At 39.9% G+C, this 20,525-nt stretch overlaps 1 protein-coding gene across 1 annotated transcript; it reads left to right on the top strand.

The window, feature by feature from the left end:
• The first annotated feature begins 224 nt into the window (after positions 1-224).
• pou4f4 (POU class 4 homeobox 4) lies at positions 225-3,700 on the top strand. Its single transcript, XM_020941142.1, has 2 exons — positions 225-344; positions 2,774-3,700. Exons 1-2 carry the CDS (start codon positions 225-227, stop codon positions 3,698-3,700), a joined length of 1,047 nt encoding a protein of 348 aa, XP_020796801.1.
• Positions 3,701-20,525: the final 16,825 nt, after the last annotated feature.

Genomic DNA, 20,525 nt, shown 5'->3' with positions numbered 1-20,525 from the left:
ACACGCCGTGGACTTGCGCTCGCTCCGTGGACTTACCGCTTCTTCTTCATCATCTTCTTCTTCTTCTTCTGTTTTTCTGCGGCTGTTGTGCACTTTGCGCGTGTCCTTGCGGCACTGCACACTTTTTTTTTTGCGCGCTTCGGGACGCGTGGCTCAGAGAAAAACCTTTCAAAACGGATCCGTTCGAGGACGACGGCCCGCGCCCCTCGCTAACCTCCGCAATCATGATGTCCATGAACAGCAAACAGCCGTTCAGCGTGCACCCCATCCTGCACGAGCCCAAGTACACGCCTCTGCACACGAGCTCCGAGGCCATACGACGCGCGTGCCTACCCACGCCCTCGGTAAGTGTCACGCGCTTTCACGACCCGCTCGTGTTTGGTGTTTATTTGGTTTAAAACGCGTGCGTAAAAATGGAACAGTGGAACATCGCCAAAATCTGTGACTTTTACGCACTGATAAATTAAAACTTCCAAATCCTATTGTGTCCTTTAAGTTTTAGAGATAGCAAATAGATTTAAAAATGTTAATAATGGCTTAGCAAGCATATAAAAAAGAAGGAATTTAAATAAAAAAATTAAGTAAAATAATTTAGTTAAGATGATAAAAATGTCGCGCGTTAAATGTTTCCATGACGCGCGTAATTTTGTAATTTTGGGCAAACCACAGCGACTTATTTGGCCACTTTCTGTAAAAATGCACCGTGCTGAGTGAGAAATTTAAAAAAATAAAATAAAGAAATAAAGAAATGCCTTAAATTAAAACGCAAAACCTCACACAATCTCAAAAATAACCGGGTCATGATGAGAGTTAATTTCGCGCAATGATCCAAAACCGCTGCGCCAAATCAAAACCGATAATCCGAGCTCTTTTTTTTTTTTTTTTTTTTTTTGTCAGAGCCTTTATCGATCCGGATTATAGCCCGAGACGTTTCCACATTTCGGGTTTGCACTTTAGTTTTTTTTTTTTTTTTTTTTTTTTTTGTGGAGACGCGTTTCGTGCCAAAGGAGCTTCAGACTCACGCAAATATTTACGTTTTTATTAGCGATAAAAGTTAAAATAACGACTTAATTCGCGTTTTTATAATTACACCAATTAGTAAAGACGTTTAAATCTGCCGTGAATAGATTTAATTTTAGAGAATACGCGTTTTTACACGTAGAGGCGGTAAAATGTTAGTGATTTTACGCGTTTTAATGGCAAAATAAGAGCGAAAAAAACAACAACAAAGCCTTCTTCAGATGTGCTGCTTTCTGGTTTGTCTCTGGTTTGTTTTGCGCATGTTTACGTAACTGTTCTCGTTTCTGCGGGTGCAAAGAGCCGCGGTTTGGCTCCTGCTCTCTGCTCCTCTGCTCCTCTGTGATGAGTTACATAAGAAGCGGGAGGCTGTGGATGCGGACGGAGCTGTGCATTAGACCTCTCCATATGGATCCATCTGCACTTAAAGCACCGGCTCTTTACGCGCGGCACGTCCTAAATATTGCATCAACTTTCATTTTTTGAGCTGCTGTTGGTTATAACAGAGCAAAAATGAAAAGCCCCAGCGCTGAATCAGGTCTTAAAAACATAAAATTAATCACATTTTCCTCATACGTTTCATTTTTGATTCTGGTGATTTCGAATTTCAAAATGGAGAGGTTAAACTTTTCAATTTCTCTGACTTTCTTTGCATTTTTCTGACGTGGTTTCATATTTTTTTTGTAAAGAATGTTAAAAGAACAATTTGTTAAACAGATAAAACAAAAATAAACATAAATATTTCTTCCAAAGCTGAGCCACGTTTAAATTTTTACACGCAAAACTCCAAAATCAAAAGCGCAAAGATGCTTGTTTTATTTATATTTGCGCATCCAGAAACAAACAAAGAAACCAAAAACATTTAATTTGATCTCATATAAATAAATAAATCATAATAAATAAAACGTGTGGCCGTAATAATGTGAAATGTCGCTTTAACCAACTTCACCAAAACAGTTGAGGCGCGCGGTGGCCACGTGCGTAAAGTGTCTCGTTGTTTCGGATCCAAAATAGTTTGATTGCGCACAGAAATTATTCACGAGCGCGACGTAAATATTAAATTTTAAATGAGTTCGAGGCGGAAACAGAGAGTTAGAGCCACAAACAAGAATCACACAAGAGGCCTTGGATTTAAACTCGGCCACAGGTCATTTACCCAAAAGATTTAAGACTTTAGACAAACCTGCTGTAACTGCATCGATAACACGTGACAGACAAACATGATTATTATTATTATTATTATTATTATTATTATTATTATTATTATTATTATTATTATTAAATCAAGGTGACATCGTTTAACATTAACAATTAAAAAGATTCATAAATAATTTACGGATGTTTCAATTATTTGGGAGTAAACTTCAGTGCGTAAAATGCGTCAAACCCCAGAGAGAGAAACGCACGCGCACACACAAACATTTACAAAATAAACTCATTTACAGAGGAAATGTTTCCAAACACACTTTTCAGATTCACTTGTGAGATTATTTCACGCACGTTTTACAATTAATTTCGCTCGGTCTTCTACATCTCAGAGGAGGAAATATGACTGTGAAGTTTCTTTGGTTAAATTAAACTCTGCTGCGCGCTCCCGTGGGGCTCGTGTCATGCGCACAGGCCCGCGCTCTGGTCAGAACTAATCTTTTCTGTCACACGTGCGTGACTGTGCAGTGCGTAAAAACGCACATACGCTTGTGTTTGTGTTGGTCAGTGCGCGCGAGACTAACGTGTCCTGTGTCCGTGTCTCGTGCAGCTCCAGGGGAACATCTTCGCGGGCTTTGATGAGTCTCTGCTCCAGCGCGCGGAGGCCCTCGCGGCCGTGGACATCGTGGCGCAGAAGAGTCACCCGTTCAAACCGGACGCCACGTACCACACCATGACCACGATGACGAGCATGACGTGCACGCCCACGTCCTCGTCCGGTCACCTGCACCACCCGTCCGTGCTGACGTCACACCACCACGCGCACCACCAGCCCTCGCAGGGCCTCGAGGGCGACCTCCTCGAGCACCTGACCCCGGGCCTCGCGCTCGGAGCCATGGCCGGTCCCGACGTCTGCTCCGCGGCCACGCACGGCGCGCACGCGCACGCGCACATGTCCGCCATCAACCACATGCCTCACCATCACCACGGCCAGTCCGTCAACATGCACGCGCACGGTCTGGCCTCGCACGGCGCGCTCGGGTCCGGGGCCGTGGAGGCGGAGCCGGACCCGCGGGAGCTCGAGTCATTTGCGGAGCGCTTCAAACAGCGGCGCATCAAACTGGGAGTGACGCAGGCGGACGTGGGCGCGGCGCTCGCGAACCTGAAGATCCCGGGCGTGGGCTGCCTCAGCCAGAGCACCATCTGCCGCTTCGAGTCCCTCACCCTGTCCCACAACAACATGGTGGCGCTGAAGCCCATCCTGGAGGCCTGGCTCGAGGAGGCGGAGCGCGCGCAGCGGGAGAAAATGGCCAAACCGGAGATTTTCAGCGGCGCGGACAAAAAGAGGAAGCGCACGAGCATCGCGGCCCCGGAGAAGCGCTCCCTGGAGGCGTACTTCGCGGTGCAGCCGCGGCCCTCCTCAGAGAAGATCGCGGCGATCGCGGAGAAACTGGACCTGAAGAAAAACGTGGTGCGCGTGTGGTTCTGTAACCAGCGGCAGAAACAGAAGAGGATGAAGTTTTCCGCAACGCACTGAACCACGTGCGCGCGCACAGACACATAAGGCACGCGCCCCATTGTCAGAGGCACGAGCCCGGACACGGTTTCATTACTAAGTGGACCTGAGCTGGTCACGTGGTTTAAGTTTGACCAGAGCGAAGGCCGAGGCCGCGCGCACAGGCCTCAGTGCGCACAGGCCTCAGCGTCAGTGTTCATCCGGGCCTTTCCACGTCCACTGTTCATGGAGCTCCGATTTATTTAAACCTAAATTTAGCTGTTCTGAATATAAATATTTAATTGTATTAATTGATGATTTATTTATGGATTAAAGTGAGACTTTGCTTCATGACGCGTCAGTGTTGTGACAGGCTCAGACTGCAGTGTTGCTCTTCTTCTTTGTTCTGGAGTGTTTCTGATTCTGAGGCCGCTGGAGCCAAAGACTCGACTCTGACTCGACTGATCCGTCCAAAAACAGGAACTGATCCAAAAGACAATAATTGTACAAATGAGCTTTTTATAAGAGTCTGTAAATATGTGTGAATATGTTTCTGCTTTCATGGAGCAGCGTTCAAGTGTGTTCCACTTTGTTTTGTCCAGTTCAGGCCGAGTCAGTTTCAGCCGCTTCTCTGTAAATCACAAACACACAGCAGCGTTTCACACCAACAAACACGTTCATCTGGAAAATATTTCTGTTTTTCTTCAATTTCTGCTGATCTGCAAAATTAGGTCAATACATTCTGTATCTTCAAAATGAAATAAAAATGTAAAATGTAGCCAAAAATATGATTGGATTTCAAAAATACAAAAGCACCAGAGTTCAGACTCGTCCTCTGAGCTGTAGATTTACAGAAGCATCTGAAACTGGTTTTGGTTCAAAGTTGCATGTGGGTTTTCGTAAAAGAGGCGTTCAAAGACTGTGGGTGATTTCTGTAATTCCACGGTCTCACTTGGCGTCCTGCACTGTCCCAGTTCAGTGAATGCATCGCAATAATCCTGTAACAAGTCACTGTGTCCACAGTCCTCACGCTCCACCGGCACTCTCCACAAGGTGGCGCCTACCTCATTCCTGTCATGGTGATTTCACTAAAACAGACGAAGTTTGGCTTTAGTTTTTAACGATTTGAATCCACCAGAAATTAGGCTGTAGTTGAATTCACGACGTGTTTAATTCACCGCAATGACGTAATGACAATCAAATTTATGATTTCAAATGTTTCAAATCTTTGTTTTTGTTCACGATGTCTCATCTTGTGGCGCACTTTGTATTATAACTGATGAAGGGAAAACATTTTATTTTATTTTAAACTGTTATTTATTATCCGTAAAAGCTTTATTTTTCCATGTTTTGTTGTTTTTTTTTAAGCTTGTTATTTATTTAAAATTTATTTATTGAAAAAAGGGGAAAAAAGTCATTGATTTTTTGTGGAAGTGTGTTTGATTAAATGTGTCTCGATGTAAGAGGCTGAAAGCTGAAATAAACCGTGCACGAGTTCTTAAACCTAAAGCTCTCGAGACGCTCTGTTACTGCGGCAACCGACATCACACTCCGCAGAGTTAAAGTGTGCATGACGGGCTTTTACAAACACCCTCTCATTTTGACTTCATCTGGTGCAAATATAAATAATTTTTTTTTACGCAAATCGTAAGGCAATTTGTGAAGAAAAGTTGAAAAATATGTTGGAAATTATGACACAATGTGAGGAAATTTCACAAACGCTGAAAACCAAAACCAAAACTCTTCTAATGTTCACAGAAATTAAGATTTGATAAATAAAAATATAAAAAAAAACATCTTTATTTTTGTTGAAATTGCGTTTAAAGTGTCACAAAAAAGTGTTTCTTGTGGAAATTGTGCTGAATTTTTGACAGAATTCTCGCTAAAACAGAACTCTGAACTTCCCGTAGTTTCATATTTTTCAAATTTTCTTCACAAATTCTTTCCCAATTGTTATAAAAGGATAATTTATATTTTCAGCAGGTCTTATCGTACCAAATTAAGTAAAAATTGGAGAAACCTCAAAACCTTTTCACGCACTTCAACTTTCAACACTTTAACTAAAGATGCGCTGTGTAACTTTCCGGTGGAGGGTCCGTCGCCATGGAGATGTTGTTGCTTTGCCCGTAATTTTTCACTGTTATTTCCTGCGAAGACGAGCAACGAGCCGATTCACAGGTCAGATCTGTGGAGAGGCGGGCCCTCCTTACAGCAGAACGAACATTTTTCAAAGTATTGTTTATTTTGAAAGAAACAAAAAAACACCTGTAATTAAATAATATGCAGGTTTAATGCCACACACTGGTACTTTCTAACAAAAACACATCTCTAGTAGGAGTGTAACGGTTTGTATCTTGGTTTTGAGGTCACGGTTCGGTTCATTTTTGGTTCAGTTTGGGAACAAAATGCAAAAACCATCTGTGTTTTTATTAAATCAACAAATTGTTTTAACGTTATACAAACAGGAAAATAAAATAAACGCAAATTGCTGCTTGGTAAAACTAATCAGAAGGGATGTGACAATAATCGAAATCGTGATATTGTATCGTCAAAGTTCTCACAATAATATCATGGACCATCACAATATATCGAATTACAAGTTTCTTTAGTATAAATGAAGAGTTATGATGCAGCGACAGCTTAATAAAGACAGAGGGAACTACATAGACCATGATCCTTTGCTCCATTTCAGTACAGACGACAAGAACAAATAACAGTTCTAACACTTTTAAGTCTTAGTTATTTGGATTTTTTTAAAGAAGAAAAAGTAGAATATTCAGTTTTGTTTGCCTCTATAAAATATTGCAATAAATATGGTACCGTGAGTTTTAAGTATCTTTACTTTGCTTAATTCCTACTCAAGTAAAAGTAAAAGTAACCACCTAAAAATCTGCTCGAATAAAGTAAAAAAAAGTGCTTCGTTTAAAATATAAATTGAGTAAAAGTGACTTAGTTGCTTTCAGTTATTTGATGTAAAAAAGTACGAGTCATAAATCTAATCGAGCTTAAGTTGTTTGAATCGATTTTTAGGTGACACAGACAAACTTTGTACATTTTAAAGACAACTGAGCTCACGAACATTTACTGTTTTAACATTTGTATTATTATGTTATTCCTTATTTTGTGTTTGAACGTAAATATCTGTCCCAGGTTTGGCCAGTGGTTTCCTTCTCTTTTTTCTCAAGAATTATTCAATGCACCTTCTTCTTGAATATCGACCATGACGACTTCGACCTGCGGCCAAGATAAACCGACGGTTCTGAACAGTGACTGTCAGGGATGTAACAAAAACCGAAATATCGTGATGTCATATCGTCAAAGTTCTCACAATAACATCGTGGACCATCACAATAATCGATTTACAAGTCTCTTTTCTTAAATGAAGAGTTTTGGTGCAGCAATAGCTCAAAAAAAAGACATAGAGAACTACATAGACCATGATCCTTTGCTCCATTTCAGTGCAGACGACAAGAAGAAATAACAGTTCTAACACTTTTAACTCTTAGTTCTTTGGATTAAGTCTTGTCAAGGCATTTAAAGATGAAAAAGTAGAATATTAACACAAAATATCACAATAAATATCGTACCGTGAGATGAATATCCGGAAAATATCGTATCGTGAGACTTGGATATCGTTACACCCCTAGGAACTACATTTCCCATGATTCGTTTCAGCGTAGACAACGTGAAGAAATGTTTTTGACTTGAATTCTTGGGATTGTGATGGAAATAATTCACGCCCAAATCTCGTCAAGGTGTTTAAAAGCAAAAAGAAGTGTCCTATCTACAATTATATCAGCCTCTTCAGAATATCGCAATAAATATCGTACCGTGAGATGTACATCGTGAAAATATATATATATAATAACAGAGAGATTTGGATATTGTTACATCTCTAATCGTGAACCTCCCCAACATATCATGAACTTTTCCACGATATCGCAGTAAATATTGTACCGTGAGACTTGGATATCGTTACGCCCCTACTTCTAACTATTCATAAATTAAATTAAATATTCTCAAATAAATAACAAATGTATGAAATATAATAAATAAATTCCTTGTAAACAAAACTCTTCAAAAAGTAAAGCGCAGCACAAACAGTTCCAGCGTGAAGTTTTACTGTGAACAGAAGACATAAAAGTGGCGTCGCGTCTTCACTTTTTATTCCTGCGTTTAGACGAGTGTTTTCAGGAGGAAATCTGCTGCATACGGTGATGCAAAAGTGTGTGGAATTCGATTGTGTTTGCATGTCAGGCAGCTCGGTGTTGATGTTTGTGACGTAAACGTGTACACGACCTGAGCAGATCTGACCAGAGTTTTGCGTCTTGGGCAGTGCAGACGGAAACACTACAGCGGAGTCTATTCAACTTTTCCACTCTGGAGGTGGTTTCCGATTTTTGTGTTTTTAAGCCGCAAAAATGCCGTCACCGTCTAAACCACGGGTGTCAAACATATGGCCCGAGGGCCAGATCCGGCCCTCCAAGACCATTAATCTGGCCCTTCTGATTTTCTACTAAAATATTTTAATTATATTTTCTATTAAAATATTGGTAATTTTCTGCGTCGCTGAGCACAGCAGCGTTTCTGTACGTGGCCCCTCCCACCAGAGCAGCACAAATGAAGAAACCAAACGCTCTTAAAGGACGATCGTTTTGACTGTTGACCGTGACACCCTCATCAGAAAAATGTCCAACATGAGAAAAGTGGAGCCGAGTGCAGGATTTTACAACAAAAATTGACTTATTCCTGTTTACATCCAAGTTCATGTTAAAACATTGTGTTGAAATTACATAAGTTTCATGTTGTTCATAATATTATAATATTTTGTAAAAGAAAGAGTTCATCAATTAAAAAAGATTTCTGTAATAGATTTGTGTTTCTCTGCACAAATATTTGAACTTATTGTTATTTTGGGGTTTATATGACATGAGTTTTCTGATCCGGCCCCTTTTGGATCAAAGTATTTTGGATATGGCCCCTGAACCAAAATGAGTGTGACACCCCTGGTCTAAACGAAAGACACTTCCCATAAAATATGTCGTCGTTTTTACCCATAAGTGTTCTTGTGTAAACAGGCCCTAAACCAGGACTAAAACATGGAGTAAACACGCCCTTAATCTTCATATTTATGTCCAGAAAAAACATCTTATCCACATTGTTTGCAGTAAGAGCAGATCTGCTGCAGTGACAACGTCCCCAGTGGATGAAAATACACTTTTGCCAGGACAGAGGTCGCGGGTGTGGGAGGGGCGACTGTAGTTTTTGTGAAGGTTTGGAGGGACGTAGTCAAGACGTGGGGCAATTGTTGTCAAAGCGACCGCCCAAACTATACACCTCTGTGAGAAACACTGCCCCAATACCGGCCGAATTCTCTTGTGAATATTAAAGAGCTGAGTCTCCGTGTAGCTGCACATGTAGTGGTGACATGTAAACACACAAATTGCTCAAATTCACTTGTGCACAGCCCTGCACTGAACCAAATGTCCTGCACCAAAATGGTTCAACATGAAAACATGCACCGTTACACCCTGACTCTCCAGCACAGGGGTCTCCAGCCTTTTTCCTTCTGTGAGCTACTTTTTATAAAACAAAAATGCCAGAGATCTACTAACTTTTGGGGTCACCAGACCTCAAAAATTGTAAATATACGCCCCATGGTAAGATGATGAAGGTGAGGTAGAGTTAGATGTCTGTGACTACATTTACACTGAAATGAATCCCCGTATCGGAAACGATCTGCGTCCAGACACCTCATTTCTGTGTCTGTTCCCTATCCACACAACTTTGAGCATATTTGTTTACGTTTTACAGAAACGAAACTTAAAACCACATGGTTAATTTACATAAACTGAGGGCTCATAAAAACAGCTCTTTCCTTGTGTCGCTGATGTGGTTCAGCTTCTGTCGGACTAAAGGACATATTCAGTGGAATATGAGTGTTCTTTCTGTGACAGAGGGGTGTTCTGCTGATGGTGAGTCTGTTCTGTGTTTCTATCACGTTGGAGATGGTTCATGTTAAACTTTTCAGAGATTATACGTCTACAGGTCGTACAAACAGACACACGTTTATATGAATGGACAAATATTTTAGCCTCTTAGAGTATCAGTGTTTTCAGGCGTCCACACAGTGCCGGATCAGATCTGTACTCGGATGAATTCATGGGAGCTGGAGGCACCAGATCGTTCCATTTCTGGAGTCGTTTTCAATCGGATTAGAGGGAACAAACACTGCATCTACAACGAAAACAACTCGAATACAGACTAGTGTGGACGGAACTAAGTCAGCTGTGCACTGTTTTTGTTTAATTTCAGTGCATTTTATTGTCCGGTAATCATGAAGAAGGCATCTGAAAGTTGAGAAAAGTGCTTATAAACTCATCACGGTGAATAATTAGGATGCTCAGACTGCATAAGGTAAGAGAGAAAGAATTTTGGACCTCTGCAAACTGTTTAAAACGCCCCAAATTACACTATTTTCTGATCTGTGTTATAATGTAGTTTCCTCTTCACAAACAAACCTGGAGTGTGAATGGAACAAAACACAACTGTGATGAAGAAACAACATTATAACACGACTGAAAGCTCACAAAAGTAAGCCCCCACAATGAAAAGGACTCGAATATGAACTAGTGTGGACGTGGCCTTCAAAAAATAACCCATTATCCATTTATCGGTGCTCAAAATTACACATAAAAATTATACATTTACAAAGATAATAGGAGTTTAATCAATCAAATTTGAGTTATTTAGTGCAATATGTATGATTGGTGAGCTGCTTGGACCTACAGGTTGGAAACTTTTGCTCTAGAAACTCTCCATGGATACACTTTTAAACGTTTTGTCCTTCTAACAACTCTAACTTCAAATGCTCAGACACACGAGGGGAGAGTTTCGCGTGGGGCTTGGAGTCTATACATGTCGTCTTTTCATTGAGCCTTTTCATCAGAGCCCATTCGACTCGTCCGCAGTAACCCGATCAGAGCGGCTCGGGCCCAGGGAGCAGCTGTTGACGTGAAACTGGAGAAAACTGAGGTTAAAGTCCAAATGGAGAAGAAAACAAAAGGTCCTCAGAAAGACCCACCGCAGAGTCAAGTACGGGCGTGTTTAAAAGTCCTACACCAGGGTTAGGATTTTGGTACCGCCTCAAAAACCGACCTGGGCTTGTGTTTTGTTTCATTTGCAACTTTACTATGAGTCTGTCTGCTCCACCCTGTGATGTCATGAAGTGGTAGTTTTCAAGTTTTACCTTTAGTTCAAATCCAATCCAACTTTATTTGTATTGCACATTTTATAAACAAGACAAATTCCAAAGTGCTTCACAGAGCAACAAAAATTTTGTTCCAAACAACAGGAACTAATAAAATCAATAGATCAATAAAATAATAATAATAAAATCAAAGAACAAAAATAATAAAAATCAATAAATAAAGGCAGAACTAAAAAGGAGTGTTGCAGTCAAGAGCGCAATAATCGAGACCAAAGGGTCCCAAGACCAGGACAAGACCAAGACCTCTGAGGGTCAAGACTGAGACAAGACTGAGACTTTTAAAGCCTGAGACAAGAGCAAGACTTTTAAAGGCCGAGACCAACACAAGACCAAGGCAAGACCAAGACCATGGCCCATCAAGACCATCTTTGTAAGTTTCAACATTTATATGCATTTTACAGTTATTTTGGCACAAATATATCAATGTTTTTATAAATCTATCTCCATTTTATCACTAGTTGTGTGTCAGACCTTGAGGCCGAGACAAGACCGAATCCAAGCACCTTCAAGACCAAGACAAGACCAAGCAACTCCAAGCACCTTCAAGACTGAGACAAGACCGAGTCCGAGCGCCTTCAAGACTGAGACAAGACCAAGCGACTCCAAGCACCTTCAAGACTGAAACAAGACCGAGTCCAAGCACCTTCAAGACTGAGACAAGACCAAGCGACTCCAAGCACCTTCAAGACTGAAACAAGACCGAGTCCGAGCGCCTTCAAGACCGGGACAAGACCAAGTGACTCCAAGCACCTTCAAGACTGAGACAAGACCGAGTCCACGCGCTGTCAAGACCGAGACAAGACCAAGTCCCAACGCCTTCAAGATTGGGACAAGACCGAGTCCAAACACCTTCAAGACCGAGACAAGACCGAGTCCACGCACTTTCGAGACCGAGACAAGAATGAGTCCAAGTGCCTTCAAAACTGAGACAAGGTGGAGTCCAAGAGTCTTCGAGACTGAGTCAAAACCAAGTCCAAGCACCTGCAAGACCGAGACAAGACCAAGTCAGAACACCTTTAAGACAGAGACAAGGTCGAGTAAGAGCACCTTCAAGGCTGTGTCCGAGAGTCTTCAAGACTGAGACAAGACCGAGTCCAAACGTGGTTGAGTCCGAGACAAGACCAAGACCAAAAAAACTGTCTCGAGGCCAGTCTCGAGACCAAGACCGGTCTGGAATACCACGACACCTACTAAAAAGACAAAATAGCTCAAATACACAACCAGAGAGTTTCAGGAATTCAGTAGAGATCAGCAAATCCAGGTCTGAAATCATCCAAGTGATTCTATTGAAGGTGTGTGGAGTTTAAAAACACAGTGGAGCACTTCCTTTATCACCACATGACATCACAAGGTGGAAGAGAGTGTTTTCAGGTTGAGAGAAGAACTAAAGAGCCTAAATATGCAGGAGTTTTTGTGTCAAACACGTGAAAAACGAAACAAAACACAACTCCAGGTCTGTTTGTGACGAAGAAACCACATCAGAATCAGAATCATCAGAAAAAAATTACATAATTTTTTAACTTTAACTAAAGAAAACATCCATGTATTTGAGAAAACGTGTCTAGCCCCAGTACTTGAGGTCAAAACAATAACAAAAGCATAGAATAGAAATAAATAGAAATAAATAAACCAATGAATAAATTAAATCAATAAAACCAATAAAAACACATAAAAATAAATAAAAAGAACAGAGGACCACACAACAAAATAAGTCAGCTGTGTACTTTGTCTTTGTCTAATTATCGCACGTTTTATTGTCCGGTAATGGTGAAGAAGGCGTCTGAAAGTTGAGAAAAGTGCTGATAAACTCATCGTAGTGGATAATTAGGATGTTCAGACTGTATAAGGTAAGACAGGAAGAGGAGAAAAATTCAGTTTGTTGATTGGACAAAAGTGAGTTTGGTTGAAGACGTTTCTCAGCTCGTCCAAGCTGCTTCTTCAGTTCTGGTCAGACTCTGGTGACACTTCCTTATATCTGCAGGGAGGAGCTTAACTAACTAACTGAAACTAACACACACACTTGTTTACAGTTTCTGTTGTTTAGTTAGGCCTATTGACCTGTGCCTTCAACAAAACCAAGAGAACTAATAAACAGGATAATAGGGAATCAAAACCCAGGAGAAAGGGGGTAAAACTATTCCTTACATGGCTGGTGTTTCTGAAAAACTACAGAGGATTTTCAGACAACATGAGATCCCGGTCTATTTCAAACCTACAAACACTTTAAGACAGAAACTGGTCCAACCCAAAGAACAAAACACCGAGACACAGACAAAACAATGTGCTCTACTCCATTCAGTGCAGTGAAGACTGAAGTGAACGCCACATTGAAGAAACTAAAGAGCCACTTCACAAGAGGATGAACCAACACAGACGAGAGAGCAGCAGTGGACCTCAGTCTGCTGTTCATCTCCACTTAAAAGACACGGGCCACTCATTTGAGGACAGCGAGGTACAGATTTTAGCCAGAGAAAAAAATTGGTTTGAGAGGAGAGTGAAAGAAGCCATTTTTATTAAGAAAGAGAATCCTTCTCTAAACAGAAATGGACTCAGACACCATCTACCTCCTATTTACAACTCCATCCTCAAACCTGAAACAAAAGGAACAAGAGAACAACAGGTGTATCAGGTCAGGTCCAGAGGTGTGGAAGCTCCATTACGGACATGAATTGTTCTGCTAATTAGACCCCACACAAACTGAATTTTTCTCCTCATGGATTCTACCTGGACGACTGAGAGATTCTTCACACATAAGTGAGGAAGAACTTTGGACCTCTGCAAACTGTTTAAAACGCCCAAATTAGGCTATTTCCTGATCTGTGTTATAATGTAGTTACATTTTTCATAATATAGGCCCTTGTTTCATGTATAAATCAGTCAGTATAAATAAACAGTTTCTGAAATTGAGTTTTCTCCAGAACACTTTGTAATTGATTTGTTTTTATTCATCAGCCGGTTTTCGGAAAATGCCGGTGAGCCCCCTGCAGGCCAAACGCTTTCACTTCAAATCTGAGAGCATTTCTTATTTAACTTTTCATCGGCTCATTTAAATCAAATATTAATGCCGTGGATATGTTTTTCAGGAGGGTTTTCGTGCTAAATTGTTCCTATAGGGCAGGCTTACGCTGATCCCCGTGTCCTGTCACACCTGAAGGTAAAGCACAAGCAACTTTTCCAAGGTTTTAGACGTGATTTTTCTTCTCATTGACTCTCTGAAGTTATATTTGGGATGATTTGTGCAAGTTTCAATCATTTTTAATCACTTAATTTCAAGGATACTAGAAAAACAAACAGTTAATTTCACACAATTGAACCGTCCCTTGTGTTTATTCCATCAAAGTGTTTCCTCTGGAAGGTCTTCTGCCAAATATGCTGTAATAAGCCTTAGTCATGGTTAGGGCTGGTATCACTAAGAAGTTGCCAATACGATACATACCCCCTTTTGTTTTGCTATATTTCAAATCGATTCGATATATTTCAATAAATAATAAAAAATCATGACTGTGACACTACAAGTCTTTGTTAAACCATTTCTTGTGCAAAGTTCATATGAAACATTTATGATTTCTGTTAATTGTCAGATTTGTTGTTGTTGTTGTTGTCTTTAAATTGATGCCAACAGAATAACAGCATGAGGAATAAATAATAAATACAAACGCAAACATTTTAATCCACAAAACAGTGAAAATGTCAAATGTGTCATATAAATGAGTTTCCTTTTACTAAACAAACAACAAAACTGTAGCTGTGACAAAATAATTTAGTAAAATATAAAAAAATAAAAAAAAACTCTTGGCGATATATTGATACAGCAGCCCACAATATTGATACTGTATCATCACATTAAACAAAAAGAAATATAGATATTTTGATATTTTTGCACTCCCTTAGTGATGTTGTTTACTGCGACGTCAGCTCCCATTTGGCACCACAGTTTTCTAACACATAAATCAGAGGGCTTGTTTCTTTTATTGAATTGTTTTAGGTGAATATTGTGATTTAAAATGTGCACATTGTAATGTAATAACCCGCAGGTCTCATACATTTGAACTAGTGTTGTGGTCAAGAGTGCACTAATCGAGACCAAGACCAGTCTGAGGCCACAGGGTCCCGAGACCAGGACAAGACCGAGACCTCTGAGGGTCGAGACTGAGACAAAGACAAGACCAAAACCACGGCCCACTGAGACCTAATCAAGTATATATATATATATATATATATATATATATATATATATATATATATATATATATATATATATATTTTTTTTTTATCTGTCTAAATTTTAATACTTGCCAAGACAGAGTTCAAGCGCATTCAAGACTGAGACAAGAATGAGTCCAAGTTTCTTCAAATTCAAACTTGCTTTCATACTCTGCTTTTCTTTCTTGGAATTCTGTCGTTGTTTAATTTGGTGTTAGAAGAACTTGATTTCAACCTAAACTCTTTCGCTCATGATCCATGGGGTTGTAGCCTTTTTTGTTTTGTAGTCCCTGCAAAATGACTGAATAAAGTACTACTACTACTACTACTTCTACTACTATTACTATTACTACTACAGTTCGAGATCATAAAATGTGGTAATCTGGGCCCTGTATTCAGATGTGTTTAGTTTCAGGGCTGTTGCGTTTGTGGATGTTGCCCGAGCGTCTCCAGGCTTCAGTCTGTGGAGCTTCGTCACACACTGATCTCATCAAAGTTTCATTTCTCTGTCCACACGCAGCTCTTCAATTATGGATATAAGAGTTTAATCAAAGCAAACCGTGGATCAGCGTTTCAAAGTGACCAAATGTTAAGATACCGCCTGAGGAATAAACCAGGAGCGTCGGAATTAAAGGGACAATATCACAACGTTTTCTGATCGACGTTCTAATGTTTCTACAACGAAAACACATCTGGAGTTGTGTTTTGTTTGATTCGCACGCGTTTAATGCACAAACACTAAAGATTTAAAGGCTGAGTTCTTCTCTCAAACGGAAAACACTCATGAATTTGTGATGTTGTGATAAAACAAGAAGTGCTCCACTGTGTTTTTAAACTCCACACACCTTCACTAGAATCACCCGGATCATCTGAGCCCTGAAATTGTCAATCTTTTCTGAACAGAGGGTCAAAGTTAGCTGTTAACTACATGACATGACATCACAAGGTGGAACAGAGCATTTTGGGCTTTGGAGACATAAACAGATTAATAATAAAGAGTTCCTCAAATGTGTGAATGAAACAAAACACAACTCAAGGTCTGTTTTTGAGGAGGAAACAACATTATAACTTGACTAAAAGCTAGTCGTGGGGCCTTAATGTGTTAATTACAATTAATTAATCGTAAGACGTAAAATGTAATTATGAGTTTAAAACTCTTAATTTCGAGCTTTAAAATCATAAATATGCATTTAAAACTCTTAATTTCGAGCTTTAAAGTCATAATTATGTATTTAAAATTCCTAATTTTGAGCTTTAAAGTCATAATTATGTATTTAAAATTCCTAATTTTGAGCTTTAAAGTCATAATTATGTGGTTAAAACTCATAATTTCGAGCTTTTAGTCATAAATATGCGGTTAAAACTCTTAATTTCGAGCTTTAAAGTTTAAAACTCATAATTTTGAGCTTTAAAGTTTAAAAATCTTAATTTCAAGCACGTTTAAAATTCATAATTTTGAGCTTTAAAATCATAATTATGCGTTTAAAACTCATAATTTCGAGCTTTTAGTCATAAATATGCGGTTAAAACTCTTAATTTCGAGCTTTAAAGTCTAAAACTCACAATTTCGAGATTTGAGCTTTAAAGTCATGACTTTAAAAATCATAATTATGACTTTCTGTGAGGCTTTTTTTTTTGTATACAGGCAGAAACTGAATAGAATTTGAATAGAAAAAAGAACCTAATAACGAAGTGTCCAAAACTTCAACAAATGACGGGCTTCAGGAAGAAAATGAGTAAATGAGTGACGTAAATATTATGAGATTAATTGAGATTAATTAATTACAAAGCCTGTAATTAATTAAATTTTTTTTTAAAAGTCAAATCCCACCCTGAGTAAAAACAAAAATACAAATGCTTAATATTTCAGAGCTTCATATTTGTCCAAAGTGTCGATATAAAGTGTTTTTTTAGCCTCTTGATGATGGTCTGATGTGGAGGGAGCGCCTGGTCTGGGCTGATGTAACTCTGGACCGTACACAGATCTGGTTTTGTTCTAAACTGGGCCCCGGACGCTGCGATGTGGAGCTCTGAGCCGGACAGGGGCCCCCAGCACCTGCACGCTCCAAAACCGTCTCTTTAATAATTCACCGAGCTCAGAAACACGGGAAGCAGAGGAAGGAATTCAGACGGTTTCCTCTGTTACAATACGTCTTTATTGGATTAATGTTCATTTGACGAGTTTGGACAAGAAGATCCCGAAGAACTCAGGTCTAACTCTGGATTTACCCAGGTGTAAGTCAGGTCTAACTCTGGATTTACCCAGGTGTAAGTCAGGTCTAACTCTGGATTTACCCAGGTGTAAATCAGGTCTAACTCTGGACTAACTCTGATCTAACTCTGGACTAACTACGGTCTAAATCCTGTCTAAATCCGATCTAACTTCGTACTAACTCTGGTCTAACTCTGGTCTAACCCTGGTCTAACTCTGGACTAATGCCAGAGTCTGGTCTAAGTCTAAGTCTGGTGTAACTGCAGTATAAATCTGGTCTAATTCCAGTCTATCTTGGGACTAATTTGGGACTAACTCTGGATTAACGCCGGTCTATCTCCAGCCTAACTCTGGTCTAAGTCTGGTCTAACTCTGGTCTAAGTCTGGTCTAACTCTGGTCTAAGTCTAGTCTAACAACTGACTAAATCCGGTCTACGTCTGGTCTAACTCTGGACAAACTCTGGACTAACCCGGGACTAAGTCAGGTCTAACTCTGGACTAACATTAAGTCTGGTCTAAATGCGGACTAACTCTGGACTAACTCTTGTCTATCTCTTATGTAACTCTGGTCTAAATCTGGTCTAAGTCTGGTCTAAATCCAGTCTAAATTTGATCTAACTACGTCTAACTCTGGTCTATCTCTGGACTAACTCTGGTCTAACTCTGGACTAACTCTTGTCTATCTCTTGTGTAACTCTGGTCTAACTCTGGTCTAAGACTGGTTTAACTCCGGTCTAAATCTGGTCTAAGTCTGGTCTAAATCCAGTCTAAATTTGATCTAACTACGTCTAACTCTGGTCTATCTCTGGACTAACTCTGGTCTAAGTCTCGTCTAGTTCTGGTCTAAGTCTGGCTTAACTCTGGTCTAACTCTGGTCTAACTCTGGTCTAACTCTGGTCTAACTCTGGTCTATCTGGATGTCTCTACAGCTACAATCTCTGACATCTGTGGATCTTTATGTTATAATTTACACATTTTAAGCGAATAAAAATGACTCAAACATGCACAAACAACTCCAAAAACAACTTCAGGTGTAAAGAAACAACTATATTATTGTTCAAAGCTCTGTATTATTATTTATTTGGCAGAGTTTATAAGATATTGTGGAATATTAAAGCCAAAGCTACGACATTTCCATCTCCTTCAGACCAAGGAAGAATCGGGTTTGTGGAGATGCGAGCCCGCCCACAAAAAGGACGCTTGTTTTTCTTTGTTTTTCAGTCCAACTTAACCCCTGTGCTCTCTGTGTTTCTCGCAGAATAAAAGTGTTTTTAGAAAAGTCTGTGCCATTTTCACTCGTTGAATAATTCAGCAGGTGTGGCCGTATTTATGGACCGTGGACAGGTACAAACTCCACACCTCCAAACATAGAAGCACACGGAGCAGACATGCGAAGAGCTTTTAAACTCACACAGCTAGAGGTTTTTTTAGTGTTTGTTCCTTCGTGGCAGGAAATGACTCAAGTGGTGACGTGAAACAGAGATAACGGTTCAATCCAGGTTGTGTTTTATTCAGCCACAGAGTCCACGAAGAGTCCACAAAGAATCCATGAAGAGTCCACAAAGAATCCATGAAGAGTCCACAAAGAGTCCACGAAGAGTCCACAAAGAATCCACGAAGAGTCCACAAAGAATCCATGAAGAGTCCACAAAGATCCATGAAGAGTCACAAAGAATCCACGAAGAGTCCACAAAGAATCCACGAAGAGTCCACAAAGAATCCACGAAGAGTCCACAAAGAATCCATGAAGAGTCCACAAAGAATCCACGAAGAGTCCACAAAGAATCCACGAAGAGTCCACAAAGAATCCACGAAGAGTCCACAAAGAATCCATGAAGAGTCCACAAAGAATCCATGAAGAGTCCACAAAGAATCCACGAAGAGTCCACAAAGAATCCACGAAGAGTCCACAAAGAATCCACGAAGAGTCCACAAAGAATCCATGAAGAGTCCACAAAAGCTGTTTTCAGGTTGGTCAGAATGGTGCCGGTGCTGGTTCCTGCACCATTTTCACTGGGAACCAAAGTGCTCACTGGTGAACGACCCGTGTTCATACCATTTACGAGAACACATGAAGCGGCATCGACAGAGAGTGTGGATTTACCACCAAATAAAAACAAGGCCATATGAAAACACATGTTCCAGCAGGGTCAGCCTTATCATCAGAAGAGCCTCTAGTCAGAAAATCCATGTTCAGGTCGTGTTACAAATTGTTACAAATGAAATTGTATTTCAAGTTTAAATATTTAAAAAAGTAAATATTAAAAGTAATAAATATATTAAACCCTTAAAATACAGCAAAAATGTTTGAGGAAATAATGATTTGGGTGGAAATGTCTGTCTTAAGTGGAACAGGGTTAATAATTGTCTGATTTTCAGGCAACAACTTGCAAAATGTTCAGTAATTCGAGCTCTACAACCTTCATTTCAATTTAATTTTAAATCTTTTTCTTTTAATGTAGCATTGGTGGGTTTGTAAACCAACAAATGAAGTAATACTGGCCTTAAGCTAATGCTGTTATGTATGATTATGTGTTTTCCTGTCAAATATCTCTAAAAAATGTTGCTGTTGCAGCCATTTTTAATTGGTAAACATCCAAAAGTTTACTAATTCTTCCCTGATATCCAGGGATTATTCCCTGTTGCTTTCATCAAATTTACATTCAATTGTTCAAGAGAAATGTTGCTGACAAACCAACAGAAGAGGTCATGATTTTCTGACTAGTGGGTCTTCTGACTACAGGGCCTTCTGACTAGTGGGCTTTCTGACTAGGGGGCTTTCTGATGATAAGGGTGTAACCGTTTCAGCAAGGAAAATAACAATCATCAAAACCAGCAAGTGTTTGTTCTTATATAAGTCATTATTTGCGTGCGCCAAGCTCTGACACACCAGCGACCTGCTGTGGAGAAGACGACAGCGACTCCCAATCCAAAGATGGAATCTTATCAGGCCAACACAGATACATGGATGTAATAGTTTTTGTAGACTTAAAATTTTTCATTTCATATTTGATAGTTTCAGTTGTTCTTTGATTGTTTATTTTACTGTGTGTGACCCAGATGAACGTGCTGACGTCTTCTGTGTCGTCACGGTTCGCTTAGAAAAAACAAGTTTTACTTTACTTAACTTTTCAGTTCCTGAACGCTCTGATTTCCGGCGTGAACACATGAGTCGGTTCAAG

The sequence above is a fragment of the Boleophthalmus pectinirostris genome, unplaced genomic scaffold (assembly GCF_026225935.1).
Source record: "Boleophthalmus pectinirostris isolate CB_2022bp ecotype Guang Dong unplaced genomic scaffold, ASM2622593v1 HiC_scaffold_12, whole genome shotgun sequence".
Lineage (NCBI taxonomy): Eukaryota > Metazoa > Chordata > Actinopteri > Gobiiformes > Gobiidae > Boleophthalmus > Boleophthalmus pectinirostris.
This window is presented reverse-complemented; position numbering and strand designations above follow the sequence as displayed.